Here is a 16,326-nt window from a genome sequence, read left to right as displayed (position 1 = left end):
AATACTGTAAAATTAATGAATGTTAAAATGATGTTGGATTGAAAATAAGTGGCATTAGCAACAAAGTTAATAAGAATATGCAAAAATGAATTGATAATGGATGAAAATATAGAGTTATAATATGTTAAGATACAGAGTTAAGATAAACGAAAGAGGGTAAGGATTTGCTGATTTGATTATTTAAATGGGAATACAAAAAGGGGAGGTGTGAGGAGGCCAAGGAAATAAGATGCGTTCAAAGTTACAAAAAACGGATTTGTTTTTAATTCTTTTTTAGTTATTTGTTTTTTGTATTTTGTATTTTTATTCTTCTTTTTTCTTTTTCATGTATTTTTCTATGTTCTCTTTTTTGTATCTTTTTCTTTTTATATGACCTTTTTTCATTTTGTAAACTTACGTTTTTGTAAAACTTCAATAAATATCTTTTAAAAAAAACCAGATACCACATGGCCCAGCATTCATAAAACAGCCTTCGATACTAACTGTGAGTGGTGGAAGCTGTTGCAATGACCCTTGGCAGGCCTGGCCATCTTCTGATCCACAACTGCTCTGTTATATCATAGCTGTGGGCTGGGTTGTGTCCCCACTCTGACTTAAAATTTTGAGTTTTCTGAGACCTGGCTTGCTGCTAACCGTCTTCTACATTAATACATATTGACACCAGGGAGGCACCTTCACTGTATTCTTTTGGGTGCCTGTTAAAGACATTTTGTTTAGGCAAACCTCCTCATATACTGTATGTAGAATGTTGATGTGTGTTTTAACATATTTTATCACTGATTTTGATTTTTTTAAAAAATGTTTTAAATAGTTGCTTTTAACCATCTTTACCAATAATTGTATTGTTTTATTCTTTTTGTAAACCGCTTTAAGTTTTTTTAAACAATCAAGAAGTGTGTAAATTTTATGAAATAAATAAATGCAAAACAACACAAGACAGAATTTTAAAAATTACTAAGACAAAAAACCCCACCTTTTTTAAAACACATCACACAAAAAGGGATATTTTCATGAAAGCACCACTCTAAAGAAAAAAAGAGTTTCACCAAACGACTATATAGGATATGCAGCATTCAATTCAATTGGCTATAGTTAGCAACATCACAGCAACATTCTACATATGACCTAGGAAAGTAGGGGTAGCAACCAAAACAGGTGGATACATGGGAAGGACAGGAGAGAACCATGCTTACACCAAATCCCATATTTCTTCAGACCTCAAATATGTTTTCAACAATGGCGAAACTTTAGGCAATCACAGTTGGGATAACAACAATTCCATCTATAAAACTCATTTCAGGGTTACACCCACTGCCCTCTGCCCCATCCACATCATTACAACAGAATCTAGGATATGGCATAACTATGTACTCAATCACAACCCATAAGACTTGTCTATAAACTCCCCAACAGAGGCCATAACTCAGATGACAAAGCATTTGGCATGGGGATATATCTCTCTGGCCTCACATATCATGAACGCTCAGAGCACACAAAGAAGAATTCTGGCAATGGAATCCATAGAGAAAGGGCACTTTACATACAAAGGGAGAACTTGGCACAAACAGCTAGACCTCTCATGACACACAAATAGATGGCTGCCACTACTATTTGGCAAGGGGAAAGTGATAAATGATTAGGCCTGCTATCTAGTGGGTCTAGTCTACCCGGCAAAATGGCAGAGGAGGGTTGATCACAATGCCTCTCATGACACACAAATAGATGGCTGCCACTACTATTTGGCAAGGGGAAAGTGATAAATGATTAGGCCTGCTATCTAGTGGGGCTAGTCTACCCGGCAAAATGGCAGAGGAGGGTTGATCACAATGCTTGCCAAAAGGGCTGGTTGGTCTATACATGAATTAGGCTACCGTCTCACTTGATTAGCACAGAAACGACTCTCTCTCTGGGACACTGTGTGTTGGGAACTCTCTTCCAGAAGGAGCTCCTCTCCCAGATTAAACCAGGAACCTCCTGCATGTAACACCTGAGCTGTTCCACAGGGCTAGGCCTCCTTCTGCAGCCATGGCCATCCTGGTTTATGTACTGGTCATATCGCAGCTGAGACATTTCTCCATGAATGTCATATTACGTATCTGCCTTCAGCTGTGGCTGAAGAATATGCGAGCTTCTTTGTGGAGTTTGTGGTGTGACCCAAAGTCCTGGCAGCTTCCTATTGTTTGTCTCTGACATGATTGCTGCTAGCTAGAAATGCCATAACTGAGTGGGACTTCTTGGCATTCCCTATGGTGGGCCTTGAAATCCAGCCTGTTTGCCTGCCCCATGCCCGATGCACTGAGTTTTGGGGAAGCTATCCCACAGGGGGTATGTTTGTGGCTTTCTTTGCTGCACGCCCCAGTTTTCTGCCTGGCAAAAAGCTCCTTTCTCCCCACTTTCCACAGAAAGACTTCTGAACTCTTTAGGCAGGCCTCCATCCAAAACATCTACAATGGTACCTCGGGTTACATACGCTTCAGGTTACATGCGTTTCAGGTTACAGACTCCACTAACCCAGAAATAGTGCTTCAGGTTAAGAACTTTGCTTCAGGATGAGAACAGAAATCGTGCTCTGGCGGCGCAGCAGCAGCAGGAGGCCCCATTAGCTAAAGTGGTGCTTCAGGTTAAGAACAGTTTCAGGTTAAGAACGGACCTCTGGAATGAATTAAGTACTTAACTTGAGGTACCACTGTACTGTATAGGGAGGCTGTGTCCTATACAACTTTGTTTCCTTTGTGGTATGCAGTCGAAAAACTTCAAATGTGGGTGGTGTAAGGTGACTCAAACCCTTTCCTGCAGGGTTCTCAGGGTCCCGCTGTTGACTCTGCAGTGAGAGCTTGTGGAGTGCAGGAGTGGGGATGTTGCTGTGGGATCATGGAGGGGGGAGGCTGGCAAGCTGTCCCTGTGACTGAATGCATTGTTTCCATCTACAGTATATCTGGCTATCATGAAGGCAATGCCATAATGTTGTCACATTCACTCCATGACACTGCCGCAACATCCCTGCGCCAGTCCATATTTGGGGATGGGGTTGCAAGTAGTGCTCCTATGGACGTAGTGGTTGTCATTCTGTGCTTTGGGGAGTTGTGTGTTTTCTTCCTCCTGTTCTGGATCAGGAAAGGATATGGCAGGCACTGTCCTGCTGCTGCAGCGGCTTATATCCTCCCTGCACCCCACGCCATCCAGCATAATTGGACCATACTTGGAGTAAAGGCCTGCTTGGTTAGTCATTGTATTCAGCTATTCACAACTTGTAAACACTGTAGCTAATATTGCATTCAGAATATCTAGCTATTCTCTAGTCTTCCTCTGCCAGACTGTTTAAACAGTGACTTAACTCCAAGTGTCACAACTGAGGAATAGCATAATGGCATAAATGACTCTTACAGCTTCCGGATAATGCCTTGTTTAAACAAACCTTGTTTAAAGGAATGAAAATCATGAGTCAACATTCCCAACATGCCAAGTTTTAGGATTTTCTCAAACCAAAGTACTATTAAGCCCCAACAAAAATTCTGACAAAATCACGCCTTTATAAGGAATTGGTATTCATCAGTTCAAAAATATGAAAGAATAATGATCGCAAGTACCTGTTTGTCCAGTCTGGCATCTCGTTTTCGGTACAATACATTTTTTTGTCTCAGTTGTATGTGGGCATGGTTTGCCCTTTGTAGTAGGAAGTTGTAAGATTTCTCTTTTCCTCGTTTCATTCCCCCTTTTGAAACCGCACGTTTTCCCTCTCTTCATGCATTCACCCCATGGGCTCCATTCACTAACTTTACAATGCACTGCAACAAAAATATGACATAAATTAAGTATGGCCTCTATAAATTTAAAGTGGAGACGCTATATGTAGTTTTTTGTTACACACACACACACACACACACACACACACACATCTTTAATAAAAAAAAATTTAAGGAAAGCAAGTAAGTATGGCCAAATAGCCCCAAATTTATGCAGAACTTACGCAATATATTCTTTTCACACCTTGCACATCACATATTTCATCTACATGTGCGTCAGAGGTCTAGAGAAAATTAATCTTTATGATCTTGAATGTATGTTTTCGCAAAGGCTTGTTTCATATGAGGTGCTTGCTCAAATCAGAGTGTAAAAGCTAAGGGCAATTTCATGGAGTAGCACTGCCAACTTTTTCACTTTCGTCTGTTTCTGTGCCATTAGCAGCATTCTGATCCACAAACATTAGTAAGTGGTAATGTTTGTCTCCATGCTGTAGAAAGCTTAACATAAGGATAGCCCTGCTAGATCAGGCCAAAGGCCCATCCGCCCCAGTATGCTATTCTCACAGTGGCCATCCAGAAGCCGATGAGAAGCCCACAAGCAGATCCTGAGTGCGACAGCACTCTCCCCACCTGTGATTCTCAGCAACTAGTATTCAGAGGCTTGCACAGTGGAGGTAGAACATATGCATTGTGGGTGGTAGCCATTGTGGCTAGTAGTTCATGGGTTGATGCAAGATCATCTGTTTGGGCCAGTTGGAAACCATCACCTAGCATGACACTGGGTTTTCAGTGCTGTTAAGTGAGACAACTTGAACAGCTTAGCAAATAGTTAGCTGCCAAACAGGTATTGTATCATTCAAGTATTTCAGATAAATGTAAGATGCAAGATTCAGCAACAGAAGTCCTACTACTAATGGTAACTTTATAGTGATGGCTTTAGCACATCAGTGTGATTAGGAATAACTTGATATGTTCTGTACTCTTTGAGACATATTAACATGGGCTTTCGGAGGTGTGATTCTGTTAATTTGGTGAGAGTCACACCTGCTCGCAGCAGAAAGCTTGAATCAATATGCTAAGCATGTAATCTAGTAAACACAACTCCTAAGAAGAAAAAGCTTTAACTAAACGAATAGGCTTTCCTTGGAAAGCAGCACTTGCTGAATTGATTCCTATGGACAGATTTAGGTATTAGGTAAACATGGTTCTTGCATAATGAGGCCATTGAATGGATCCAAGTTGTGACCAGTCATCTCTGACAAAACACTTGCAATACCTTATAGGGGATGTAGACATAAGTTTATGTGTCAAAATATAAATGCACACATAAAAAATAGATACACTTGAACTGTATGGCAGCACCGGGAGCATCCAGAGCAAAGTGGAAGGGAGTGAACAGCAACCCTGTCTCTGTTGCTGCTTTTAAGAACTGCACCAGGAAATAATACACAGTGGGGCATGTGAGACAGATCATCTACTACAGGGTCTAAGAAATCTGATTGCCACTTCCTGCACTTGGCACTTTTGAGGAACTGGTTGCTGGTTGTAATAATAAACTGCGCCAGAAAGTTTTGTCATATCTGACTCTGGTTTATGTATTTTAACACAGGGGTGAGGAACATGTGGCACCCTCCCCCAGATGTTGCTCATTTCCAATCATGCCAGACCACTGGCCATGCTGGCTGAGGCTGAAGGAAGTTGGGAGTTCAACAACATTTGTATTGAATTGTTATAAGTGGGTGTTGTCTTCTATATTCTGCTGTTTTTTTCAGCTTGTAAACCACATTGTGTATAGAAAGGTGGTATGCAAATTAAAAGTGAAATGAAATTAAAGCATCTGATGGGCCACTGGTTCCCCACCCCCACATACATATACATATGCATATACATATACTATATAGTGAGTTTAAAATGGCACAACCGTTAGAATTGTAAAAAAAAAATATATTTATTTGGGTTGTGATATTATGTTTTGAAATGAATTGGTATTTTAGGATTTAATTCACATGCTGCAGCCCAGCTGCTCATGGGGGCAGGACAACCAGGCTTCACCCCATTGTGAGTTCCAAGCTGGCACAGTGATCTTGATGAAGTCTGATGTTGGTGATCAATGTCTGTATGACTGGCTTGGGATCCAGTGCATCCCATACCACCATGTTTTTGAAACACTCAGTTTATTGTCTTTCAACTAGGATCCACTGGCAGGAATACTACCATACACCAGCAGGCCTCCACCATACTCATACAACCACAGAAAAAGTTATGACAACCATCATAACAAGTAGGTCCACAGAACACTCCCCCCCCCAAAATCTTTCAAATGTCTACAAAGGGGGGAAACCCCTTTTCTGAAGTACAAACATTTTATTTGTGAATATTTCCCCGTTGCAAGGTTTAAACTGCATGTCTAAGCAAAAACCAACAGAGACTATATTCCACAAATGGAAATGATGTATTGGGTACAGCTTTTTGGGACAGACAGCTTACTCACCAATATTGTTGCACTCCATAGTGTGATTGTTGGTTTCCAGCCAGTCAGGGCAGTTTCCAAGGCACTTTCCAAGGTGTAAGTAAAACCCATTTCTACACTTTGTGCAGAAATTTCTATTGAAGCAGGTTTCACAGTCAGCTTTACATTCTGAAGGGCGAGAAATAAGCAATTACTATCTGCCATGTATACCATGATCTACTTAAGTTAGTGTGGTGCCATATACAAGACAGAGTTTGTATCCATTAGGGATCAGCAACTGAAGATGCTTGGGTCAACCCCATTGCGAGAAGAATCTGGCTGGAAGGACTGACATTTATAGCTCTAGGCCGGCCCATGATCTATCTGCTTCTCAATGTGGCTAGCCTATAAAGCTCGGTGCATACAGACAGAATCATTTTGAGTGGTTAAGCCTCTGTGGAAGCACACTCAACATACTATGTCCCATTGTATAATTTTTATCAAGGTTCAAGGAAACAGGTTCTGCCACTTTGCAACATCACAAAACCCATTACCCACATACTACCATAGTACTTTTACATCTCTTTTAAAATGAGGCTTGCCTTAGATAAAAAAACTTTTATCATTCCTACCAAAATTATTAATAACAGCAAAACAAACATTTAAATATTATGCTACTTTATTTTACTTTTTAAATAGTAAGACAACCAGCCAACAGATTGTACCCTAGGAGAGACCAATATTTAGCATTTTATTTTCACTGTGCATAGCCACTGCTTTCTCTCCCTTAGACAAACTCGAATAAATTGGATTCCTAGGCTGTATCAGTTTCTTCTAACATTGAGGGTTATGCTTAGTTACATTACTAACTTTAAGTGAAAAGGAGATAAGGAGAGGTGAAGGACTGGAGCTCCCTGGTGGAGACTAGGAATTTGGCTGGCCATCACTCTACTCCAAAGTAAATGGATGGTAAGTTATTGAGAGCCTCACTGCCCCCCCCCCAAGTTTGACAGAGAAGCAGGTGGTGTCAAGAAGAGAGCAACACAACAGAGGGGCCCACTGCCAGTGGACTATCTAATGGGGTAGCGTTGGAATAGTGGCTCATATCTATGACAAGAGTTCACAAGACAGCATAAAAAGAGTAGCTGCAACTTTTCCTTCAACTTACTTTTACACTCATTTCTTTCTGGGTACCGTTGTCCATAATATCCATTGGGGCAGGATGAAAAACACATCCCTATCTCTCTAATTTGACTCCTCATCAGGAAAAAAAAGAGTCGAGGTTTACATGTTAAGCATCCATTGAACTGGGAACATGTTGCACATCCTTGGCAATCTTGGCTCATATCGAGATTCACTAAGGAGAAAAGTGACACAAACAAACAAAGGGGAGTTAGCTAGATAACATCTCTGTAGTCCATAAATCTTCTGCTGAAACCTCATTAGGGTTTTTTGGGGGTTTTTGTTTTTGCAGCTTGGAACCCCACATTTCACAAGGGGCATTATTTCTTTACTATGATTAATAGTATCACTCTCGTGCAAAATAAAGCTCTGCAATCCTTATGAAAAGAGAGAAAAATAACAAAATATACGAGCGGCCTGAACATATATATGTTTACTTGGAATAATATGTTGTGCGCAATGGGGCTTACTTTCAAGGAAGTATCTGTAGGATTGCAGCCTCAAGAACATGTGCATATTATTCATAAGTCTTACTAAATTATATTCCTTCCAATAAGTTAACTAGAGCTTACGCCCAAGTAAGTAGATTGAGGACTGGATCATTCTGTGATATTATGGCAAGTGGACAAAGCTGTATTGTAACTTTTGAATAAATATTTAAATTTAAAAAAGAGAGACTAATACAGCCTTAATCTTTATCCACTCATCCAGTAAGTTTGCCACCCCCCAAACTGTGCTCTAGGGAATTCTGTGTTTCGCAAAACCTTACTACTAAGAGGGACAATAATAGTAGATTATTATACTACTATTAAAACCATCAGTGTTACCTATTGCTTTCCTATATCTCATACCGTGGAGATGTTCAGCTTGCAGCCTTACTTCATTTGAGGCAATGATGAAGCCCAAAAGGCCTATCCAATGCCTTACGTAAACTGAACATGTGACCTAGAACATGCTGGAGTTTTATAACAGACACGCGGAAGAGTTCCTTGGCAGAGGAGTCATTTTGAAAAGCAAAAATAGTCACAGTATAGAAAAAGTAGCTTCATTTGCATTGGCAACAGAGAAATCAAAGCAATATTATGCAGATGTGAATGTTGTATGTTGTTTTAAGAATATTTTAATTTTAAATTTAATTGTTTTGTAATTTGTTATGTTTTGGCTTACTTATTTTATTGTTTGGTTCACCTGGTTTTTGCAGTCTTGCTTATGTTATTGCCTATGTACAAAAAACAAACCTTGAACTAAGTTTGCAATCAGCTCTAAAACAATACTTCATTTAACCAATCCAAGAAGAACATCACAAGCCATGAAAGAGGAAAAATCAATAAGAATAACCTGTTGTCTTCTCCACATTGCATATGTATGCATAATCATCACCAATGAGACCTAAAAATGAGAAGGTTCAAATACGTATACTTTCTTCACTGTCCTTCTGAGCCTAAACACTTCTGAAGACTATATCACTGAAACTAAACTTACAAATGTTGCTGTTTAATATTGAAAACAGTGTTTTTGAAAAGCAATTTGTTCAGCTTCCAAGATATTGATCCACTTCAGCAATATACTATTTCAGTGTACAGTCATACCTCGGGTTAAATATGCTTCAGGTTGAGCGCTTTTGGGTTGCGCTCCATGGTGACCCGGAAGTAATGGAACGTGTTAGTTCCGGGTTTCGCCGTTCGTGCATGCGCAGACGGTCAAAATGACGTCACACACATGCGCGGAAGTAGCAAATCACGACCCACAGACGCGTAGACGTGGGTAGCGATCCGGAATGGATCCCGTTCGTATCCAGAGGTCCCACAGTATGGCATACAGTTTCCCAGTGGTTGACAATATGCTTATTGGTCTGTAATTCACTGGGTGCAATTTGGAGCCATTTAAACAAACTGGCACCACCACTGCTTTGAACCCACTAAGAGGGACATGGCCAGATTTAGCATTGTGGGTAAATAGCCTGGTGAGAGTTGTGACACACCAATCAGCATAAGAGTAGAGTAATTCAAATGGAATAAAAACTAAACTGGAGGTATTCCCGATTTAACTTGTGCTATAAAATTAAATATATCTGATTCCAATACAGATTCCCAGTCTTGCAAAGATGTGACCATTTTGGATTTCCCAATACAAGTAAGTGCGATTTCTGACAATCTGTTTTCTCTAGATCGTGATATGGATCCAGGGGTTGGGTCAGGTTCAGATTGTTCCAGGTTAGGTCAGGCTGGTCTGAACCACCAAATCAGGCGCTAAATCAGATGTGGCTTTGGGGCGGGTGTATGCAGTCCGAGTACGAAATGTTAAAGACCAAATAATATATCAGGCAAACTGTGTCTGTTCTTCGGTAACAGGTCAAACACCTAAACCGGCACTATGAAAACTGGGATCTTGAATTTGCTGAGAAATATTCCAAGAGAAAATCTACCAGAGAAGTATGCAAAACTTATTCAGTCTGTTAAGTTTCTTTACCACAATAGAAATAGCTTTGATTGGCTACATGAATGACAACTGGTTTGAGCTTAATCCAGTTGGTTTAAAATAAATAAATAAAAATAATGGTAATAATAATATAATATAAAAACATAATAATTATTTTCATATTGAGTGAAATATTTTTTCCCCTCCTCTAATATGCCATCTAGTTTCTCCTATATTTATAGGTCAGTTCAGGAAAGAATACAAATAATTCCACAGGGGTCAATGTACCTTGAGGTTTATTTGAATGGAAAATCCACACGACATAACAATACTCCCCAAGAAAGGCACTAACAGAAATTTCTAGAAATAATTACCATTATTACTGGAAAAGGCAACTTACTTTTCACTCTCAATCCAATCTGACCCTGTTCTACTCAGACAAGAGGTCTATAAAATCTGATACTTCTTATAATTGAAGACTGCAGACTGTATGATTACCTTTCTTTCATGCAAGAAAAAAGAGCCTACAATAATAAAGGGACTATGGAATAAAATAATGAATTCCCTACAGTGAGGACTGTGGAAGTTATTAACTTCTATGGGCTAGGCTCAGACAATCTGACCAGCCATGCATTGTGGAGGAACAGAATATTAATTGCACATTTTGTGCCTATTAACATTGGGGGTTTTTCCCTACACGTACCTACTATTCAAATGTGAGATCCATTTGTGCACATGCACCCAGAGGCAGGACTGTGCTCCTGACAGGTGGTGCAACTGGCTGTGATTCCTTTCGCTCAACACACGTCATACAAACCGGCTGTGTTAAAATATCCAGTTTTCAAGGGCAGTCCTATTATTTACTGCCAGCTTCTTCTGGTGGTACCCCTTTAAGAATGTGAACATTCAAGATGGCATTGTGGGGATCTTTAATTGTTCTGACATGCAAAGCAAAATACACCTACTCTTTGTTGCCATAACAGATTCCTATGATTATCTAGTCACTCATGCCTATACAAACGGTTTGGGATTCATAAGAGTCCCATGGACTTGCATGCACACATTGAAACTTTTGACTGGGAAACACACAAATCACAACCTACTTTTGAGATTCCAGGTTTATAGGCAGTTTGCTATGTGAAATGCAGAGCTGCTGCTACTCATGAAAAACATCTACCGGTAAATTGCCTTTTGGCCTAGGGAACTAGCTGATCAAATAAATTATTCGGATCTTGTCTGTATGCCTTTTCAGTGAAAGGGAAGCACATCTGCAACCCATCAGTCATGCTCTAAAGTGTTTGGTCTCGTTCAGATGTAGTGGTTCAGCCATAGTTTAAACCTGGCTGATTCTCACAAACCTGGAGTTTAATCAAATCACGGTTCTTCAAATTGGGACTTCCGTGTGGGAACTGTGGTGTGTTTAAAAATGGAAATGGAAAATTCTGATCTCATCCTCTGCTGTCCAAAATAAGAGGGGGCAGGGCGGGAAATGTACCCACCTAAGGTAACAGAGTGGCAAACAATGGATTCCTGTTAGGTCTGAACCAGGACTATAATGTTAGGTTATGGAAAGCTCCTGTTTGGGAAGGCTCCACTATCCAATCAAACTACAGGCCTTATGCAAATGAAAATTGCATGGAACTTTCCCACAGACTTTATTTGGGCCTAAATATATAGTTACAATTAACCCTAGCATCTTGCCAGATTTTACAGCTGCCACTGGTAATTTGCACAATACCAAAAAATGCAGTTGTAGGAAATACTGAGAAGTCACTGAGTATGTATTAATGTAACCAAAAGCTGAGTTTAGCTATTTGGCTAGTAACGCTGCATATTTGCTCATCAGCTTTCAAACTGTACAGAGATCATTCAGATCATACCATCAGCTTTACACAACTACAGCAGCAAGTATCTCATACAGCCTTTTGAGGCAAGTGTTTTTGTCACACAGGCTTTTTAAGAAATAGAAACCACAAGGGGAAAAACAGCAGGAGCATATTTAAAGTCCCCTTTCCCCCATCCCAGAGAATATAAACTACAAAAAGCCCATAATTCCATCTTAGAAGTTATAGCGCTGCCTGCACTGTTAAGAAACAAGACTTAATGTAGTCACTCAAATTTATTGCATGCCTACACAAATTGTGACCCACCAAACTGAACACAGCTCACCAGCCATGTATTACAGCCTTTTTGGTGCTTGTTGACATCCCATTTGTTTTTGAAGCCCCAGACAGGCAACCTAAACAAGAAACTTTCAGCAAGCCCCTGGGACCCACCATATATGGCTATGTTTGACTTGGTGGGTCCAAGTACAGGCATGGTTTACCATCTTGACTTTAGCTCAACTGGCTGTGATTTCCATATATTTTCCCAGTCTCCTGAAGGCCAGTGAATGCTCTGCACTAATAGGAATTACTCTTGGGCAAGGATGCATAGGATTGCAGTCAGAAAAACAAAATTCTGCAACAACGAAACCCAAATTCTGCAAGACGGAAACCAAGTAAAAAATATGTGGCAGCTGTAGACTGTTATGCAAGCCACATTAGCAGAAATTCCCTCTAAAAAATTCGCTCCCAGGCGCCTCCTTATCTGTGAAAATTATGCAAACTGAATTATTTTGCATGGTTTTCTGGAGCTTTACATGGTTTATTTTGCTTTTGTTAACCGTAAAAAAAGACAAGGAGCTGTTTGGATTACTGAAACCACACTCCTGACAAGTGGAAATGTTATTCGGCAAAACTGTCTTCGCCAACCTAGTGTCCTCCAGATGGTCTGAACTACAATTCCCTTCAGGCACTAGGTTGGTGTAGGCTACAAAAACTCCTCTGTGGGGCTGCCTTTCAAAATTGCCTGGAAGCTCTATATGGCTCAACATAGGGTAGTGAGATTATTGATGGGCATTGACAACTATCAGTGTATTACTGCAGTGTTTTATCATTTGCACCTCAAAATGCTGGCATTAATCTCTAAAGCCCTAATTTTATTGGGGCCCATATACCTGAATGATTGCCTCCTCTCATATAAATCTATCCAGACTTTAAAATTCCCATCACTAGATGAGGACCTTCTCCAAATTTCCACCCTTAGTGAACTAAAGGTGTCCTGAGAAATGACCTCTACAGTGGTGGTGCCCCATTATAAAGCCCTCTCTCCTGGCAGCCTGGAACCTATATAAAGACATTTCAGTGCCAGGTGAAAACACTTCTATTCGTGCAGGTCATTTAATAATTAGGGTGCAATCCAAATCCACAATCTGCCAAGCTCAGAATAGTTCCAACGCTCTCTGCTAGCATCAGTCGGCTGGTGCAGAGCTCCCAACTCCGTGTGCTGAGAGTGCAGGTGGGCAATACTACTGGCAGGAAATGATAGACCATGGAAAGCCCAAAACATAGCATTCTGGGGGGTGGAAATGGGCTGAGCGAGCCCAGGATCTGCTGGATCCTGAGTCAGTGCCACTGCCATCAGTTAACGGCATCAGGCTCAATATGGGTTCAATTGCTACAGATCAGACTTTTGCCTGCACCACCTTCAACTCCCATCCCAGCCTGCATGAGCACCAATAACTGCAGGTGTGGTGGCAGCACACAGCTCTGTCACACCCTCTGCTGCCAGGCTAAAGTCTGGGTTGCTATACCAGAACATTTTTGTTTCTGACCTATTTTGTTTTCTCCCTTGGCCAGACTTCAGTGCTGCTTTTATCATTCTTGATCTTACCCACCATCAGAGTGGCTTTATATTGATTGGAATTCTTTTATTTTATTGCAGCTGTATTTTATTGCTTTTAAAAGTTGTGAAGTGCCCAGAGGACATGGTTAACTTGGCAGTATATAAATGCCAAAACCTATGTACCGGTATATATATATATAGAGAGAGAGTAAACTGGTTGCTGTAGTCTACACTGAATTGAAATACAGTCTAGAAATCAATTTTAAGCGGCCTTCCTTCAGACTACTTATGCTAAACCCTTCACAGAAATGAGAAAGACAAATGTGGGACAGACAAGCACATTTTAGAATTTGCCAGAACAAAAATTACATATATTTAAACAAATGAAATATTTGCTTTAAAAGACAACCAGAAAAGGCATTTGAAATATTAAAAAAGCATTTATAATTACCGTACTTTTCCATGTATAACACGCCCCCATGTATGACGCCCCCATTTTTGGGGACTAAAATTAAAGAAAATGGGGGGAGATGGCCCAAAGCTGTTGAGCAATTTTTTTTGGGGGGGGGGATGCCGAAAATCACTCACTCAACTGGCAAATGCTAAAAACAGCAAGTGACACAAGCCAAATTGCTGAAGCAACAGCCAATCCAAAGCAGCCCTGTATGCATCCACAAATAACCCACTCAACTGACAAAGCAGCAACCAATACAAAGCAGCCCTTGCAGCAGGCTAGATCCCACCCAATCACTAGATCCTGCTTGTGGATGCAAAGTGAGAGCCAGTGTGGTGTAGTGGTTAAAAGCGGTGGACTCGTAATCTGGTGAACCGGGTTTGCATCTCCGCTCCTCCACATGCAGCTGCTGGGCCACCTTGGGCTAGTCACACTTCTCTGAAGTCTCTCAGCCCCACTCACCTCACAGAGTGTTTGTTGTGGGGGAGGAAGGGAAAGGAGAATGTGAGCCGCTTTGAGACTCCTTTGGGTAGTGATAAAGTGGGATATCAAATCCAAACTCTTCTCTTCTTCTTCAAACAATCACCCATCCCCCCCTCTGCACTACCCATGTATAAGACGACTCCCCCCCCCCCATTTTTTACTTTATTTTGGAGTAAAAAACCCTCGTCTAATACACAGAAAAGTATGGCAATATCACTGTTCTAATTCCAATGGCAAATAAATACATAACAGTAGATGTCACCATTTGTCATCAATTAATCAGAGGTGGAATTCTAATACAAGAAGGTCTTGACCCCCACAGATATGAGGTCCCACTATCAATCTACCATAATCCAAAGTAGCACAATGTGACACATGCACAAAACAAAAAAGTAGACATATTTGTACAGCCAATTAACTAAAGCACATGATCTCCTCTGCAGATTACACATAAAGTCACAAAACACAAGATGCATGTATGTAGTGTATTATCAATGAATTAAGCATTTGTAACATGGGTAAATTTATCTAGGCTAAAGGAGGAAGGGTAGGAAAGAATACCTGAAAAAATACAGATGGAGGATACTAGTGAGGCAAAGATTAGTGCCAAGGATAGCAGCACATAATCAATACATATACAGGGTAGATGATCAGTCAAGAACATGAACAAAGAAGCTACCAGTCAAATTAACACACATGCAATTTGGTCAAGGTACAATATATGCAGAGACAGGGTTGTTAAGGTGCAGTGAATCTGCCCAAAGTTTTCACTCCATTGCCTGAACATTTTAACAGAGTCCTTGCCTATTAATTCTGCATCCTTTATGGAGCAACAACAGCACTCAACTGTGATATTTTTGTGGAAGCAATGCAGCCATGCATGATTTAAAATGCAGTGAGGAAGATCCATACAAACTACAGGAGCCAAGGGGAATACTTTGTAAAACTATCTAATATTTTCAATTTAGGAGTGGCTGGCATCTTCCCACTATGATTGGGCCTCTACGTTTTGGTAATTTTACAAGTAGCAAGCCAAGCCTGGGATCAAGTTTCAAATTTACTCACTCACTTACTTACTTTAACCTTTTCAAATCTGTAAGTGTAGAGGTCATAAGAGAAATAGACTTCCTGGATCCAAAGTCACCTTCCATACAGAACTTTGAGCTTCCATTTGCTTTTCCCACCATCGAAAGGAAGGAAGGGCTGCTAAGAACTGGGGGGGGGGGGGGATCCCAGTGAAGGCACTCTCAGATTTATGAATTTCAACTCGGTGTACACATTCTTTACATATACCGGTAATAAGACTCCATATCCCCCCTCCCACTTTGAACAAGGTATACCCTTTAGCTGCTATGTTCCAATCATGAGTCTCCCCTCATCACACCTCAGTAATACCTTAATTTCCTGGTTAGGATGCCAGATCCTTCCTGTTTGTTTCCCATATTTTGTGTCGTAAGAGACCAGGGCCATTGCACCTTCCCAATTTCCCTGCTGTTGTATTTACCTGAAAATTACCAGGCCCCACTTCCATTGTACTGCCTCTTTTTTATTTTGCCTTCTTCCTAGTACTTGACTCAGTATACACCTCTGGGCTTTTGCCTCCATTCCTCACAGGATTTAATTTAAAAGTTTCCTTGATCATGTTGACAAGGTTCCTGAAAAGCACGTTCTTCCCAGTCCTAATGAGGTACATCCCTTCTCCCACCAGGTCAAAAAAACAATACTATCTTGCAGGTGGCTGTTCACTTATGGCATCCTGCTATAACTCCCCAACCTTTTACAGGAAGGAGGGAACTGGGTGGAGGGACTACTTTTGTCCCCAAGACTTTCAAAGATGGCTTACTGGTTTTAGGCATTTGCATTAACCTAGCATAGCTTTGTCCATGGAAAACAGGACAAGGACAAGGGAAAACAGCAAAGAAATATTTTGG

At 40.6% G+C, this 16,326-nt stretch overlaps 1 protein-coding gene across 1 annotated transcript in view; it reads right to left on the bottom strand.

Annotated features, from left to right (window-relative positions):
• RSPO3 (R-spondin 3) overlaps positions 1-16,326 on the bottom strand; it is a 57,338-nt gene that overhangs the window by 25,291 nt on the left and 15,721 nt on the right. Inside the window, exons 2-4 of the mRNA XM_083606324.1 lie at positions 7,361-7,549; positions 6,235-6,381; positions 3,588-3,785 (exon numbers count right to left, since the gene is read on the bottom strand). Of these exons, the coding sequence (XP_083462450.1) occupies positions 3,588-3,785; positions 6,235-6,381; positions 7,361-7,549 (534 nt within the window). The remainder of the gene's footprint in view (positions 1-3,587; positions 3,786-6,234; positions 6,382-7,360; positions 7,550-16,326) is intronic.

The sequence above is a fragment of the Podarcis filfolensis genome, assembly GCF_964270895.1.
Source record: "Podarcis filfolensis genome assembly, chromosome: 3".
NCBI classification, from domain to species: Eukaryota; Metazoa; Chordata; class Lepidosauria; order Squamata; family Lacertidae; genus Podarcis; species Podarcis filfolensis.
This window is presented reverse-complemented; position numbering and strand designations above follow the sequence as displayed.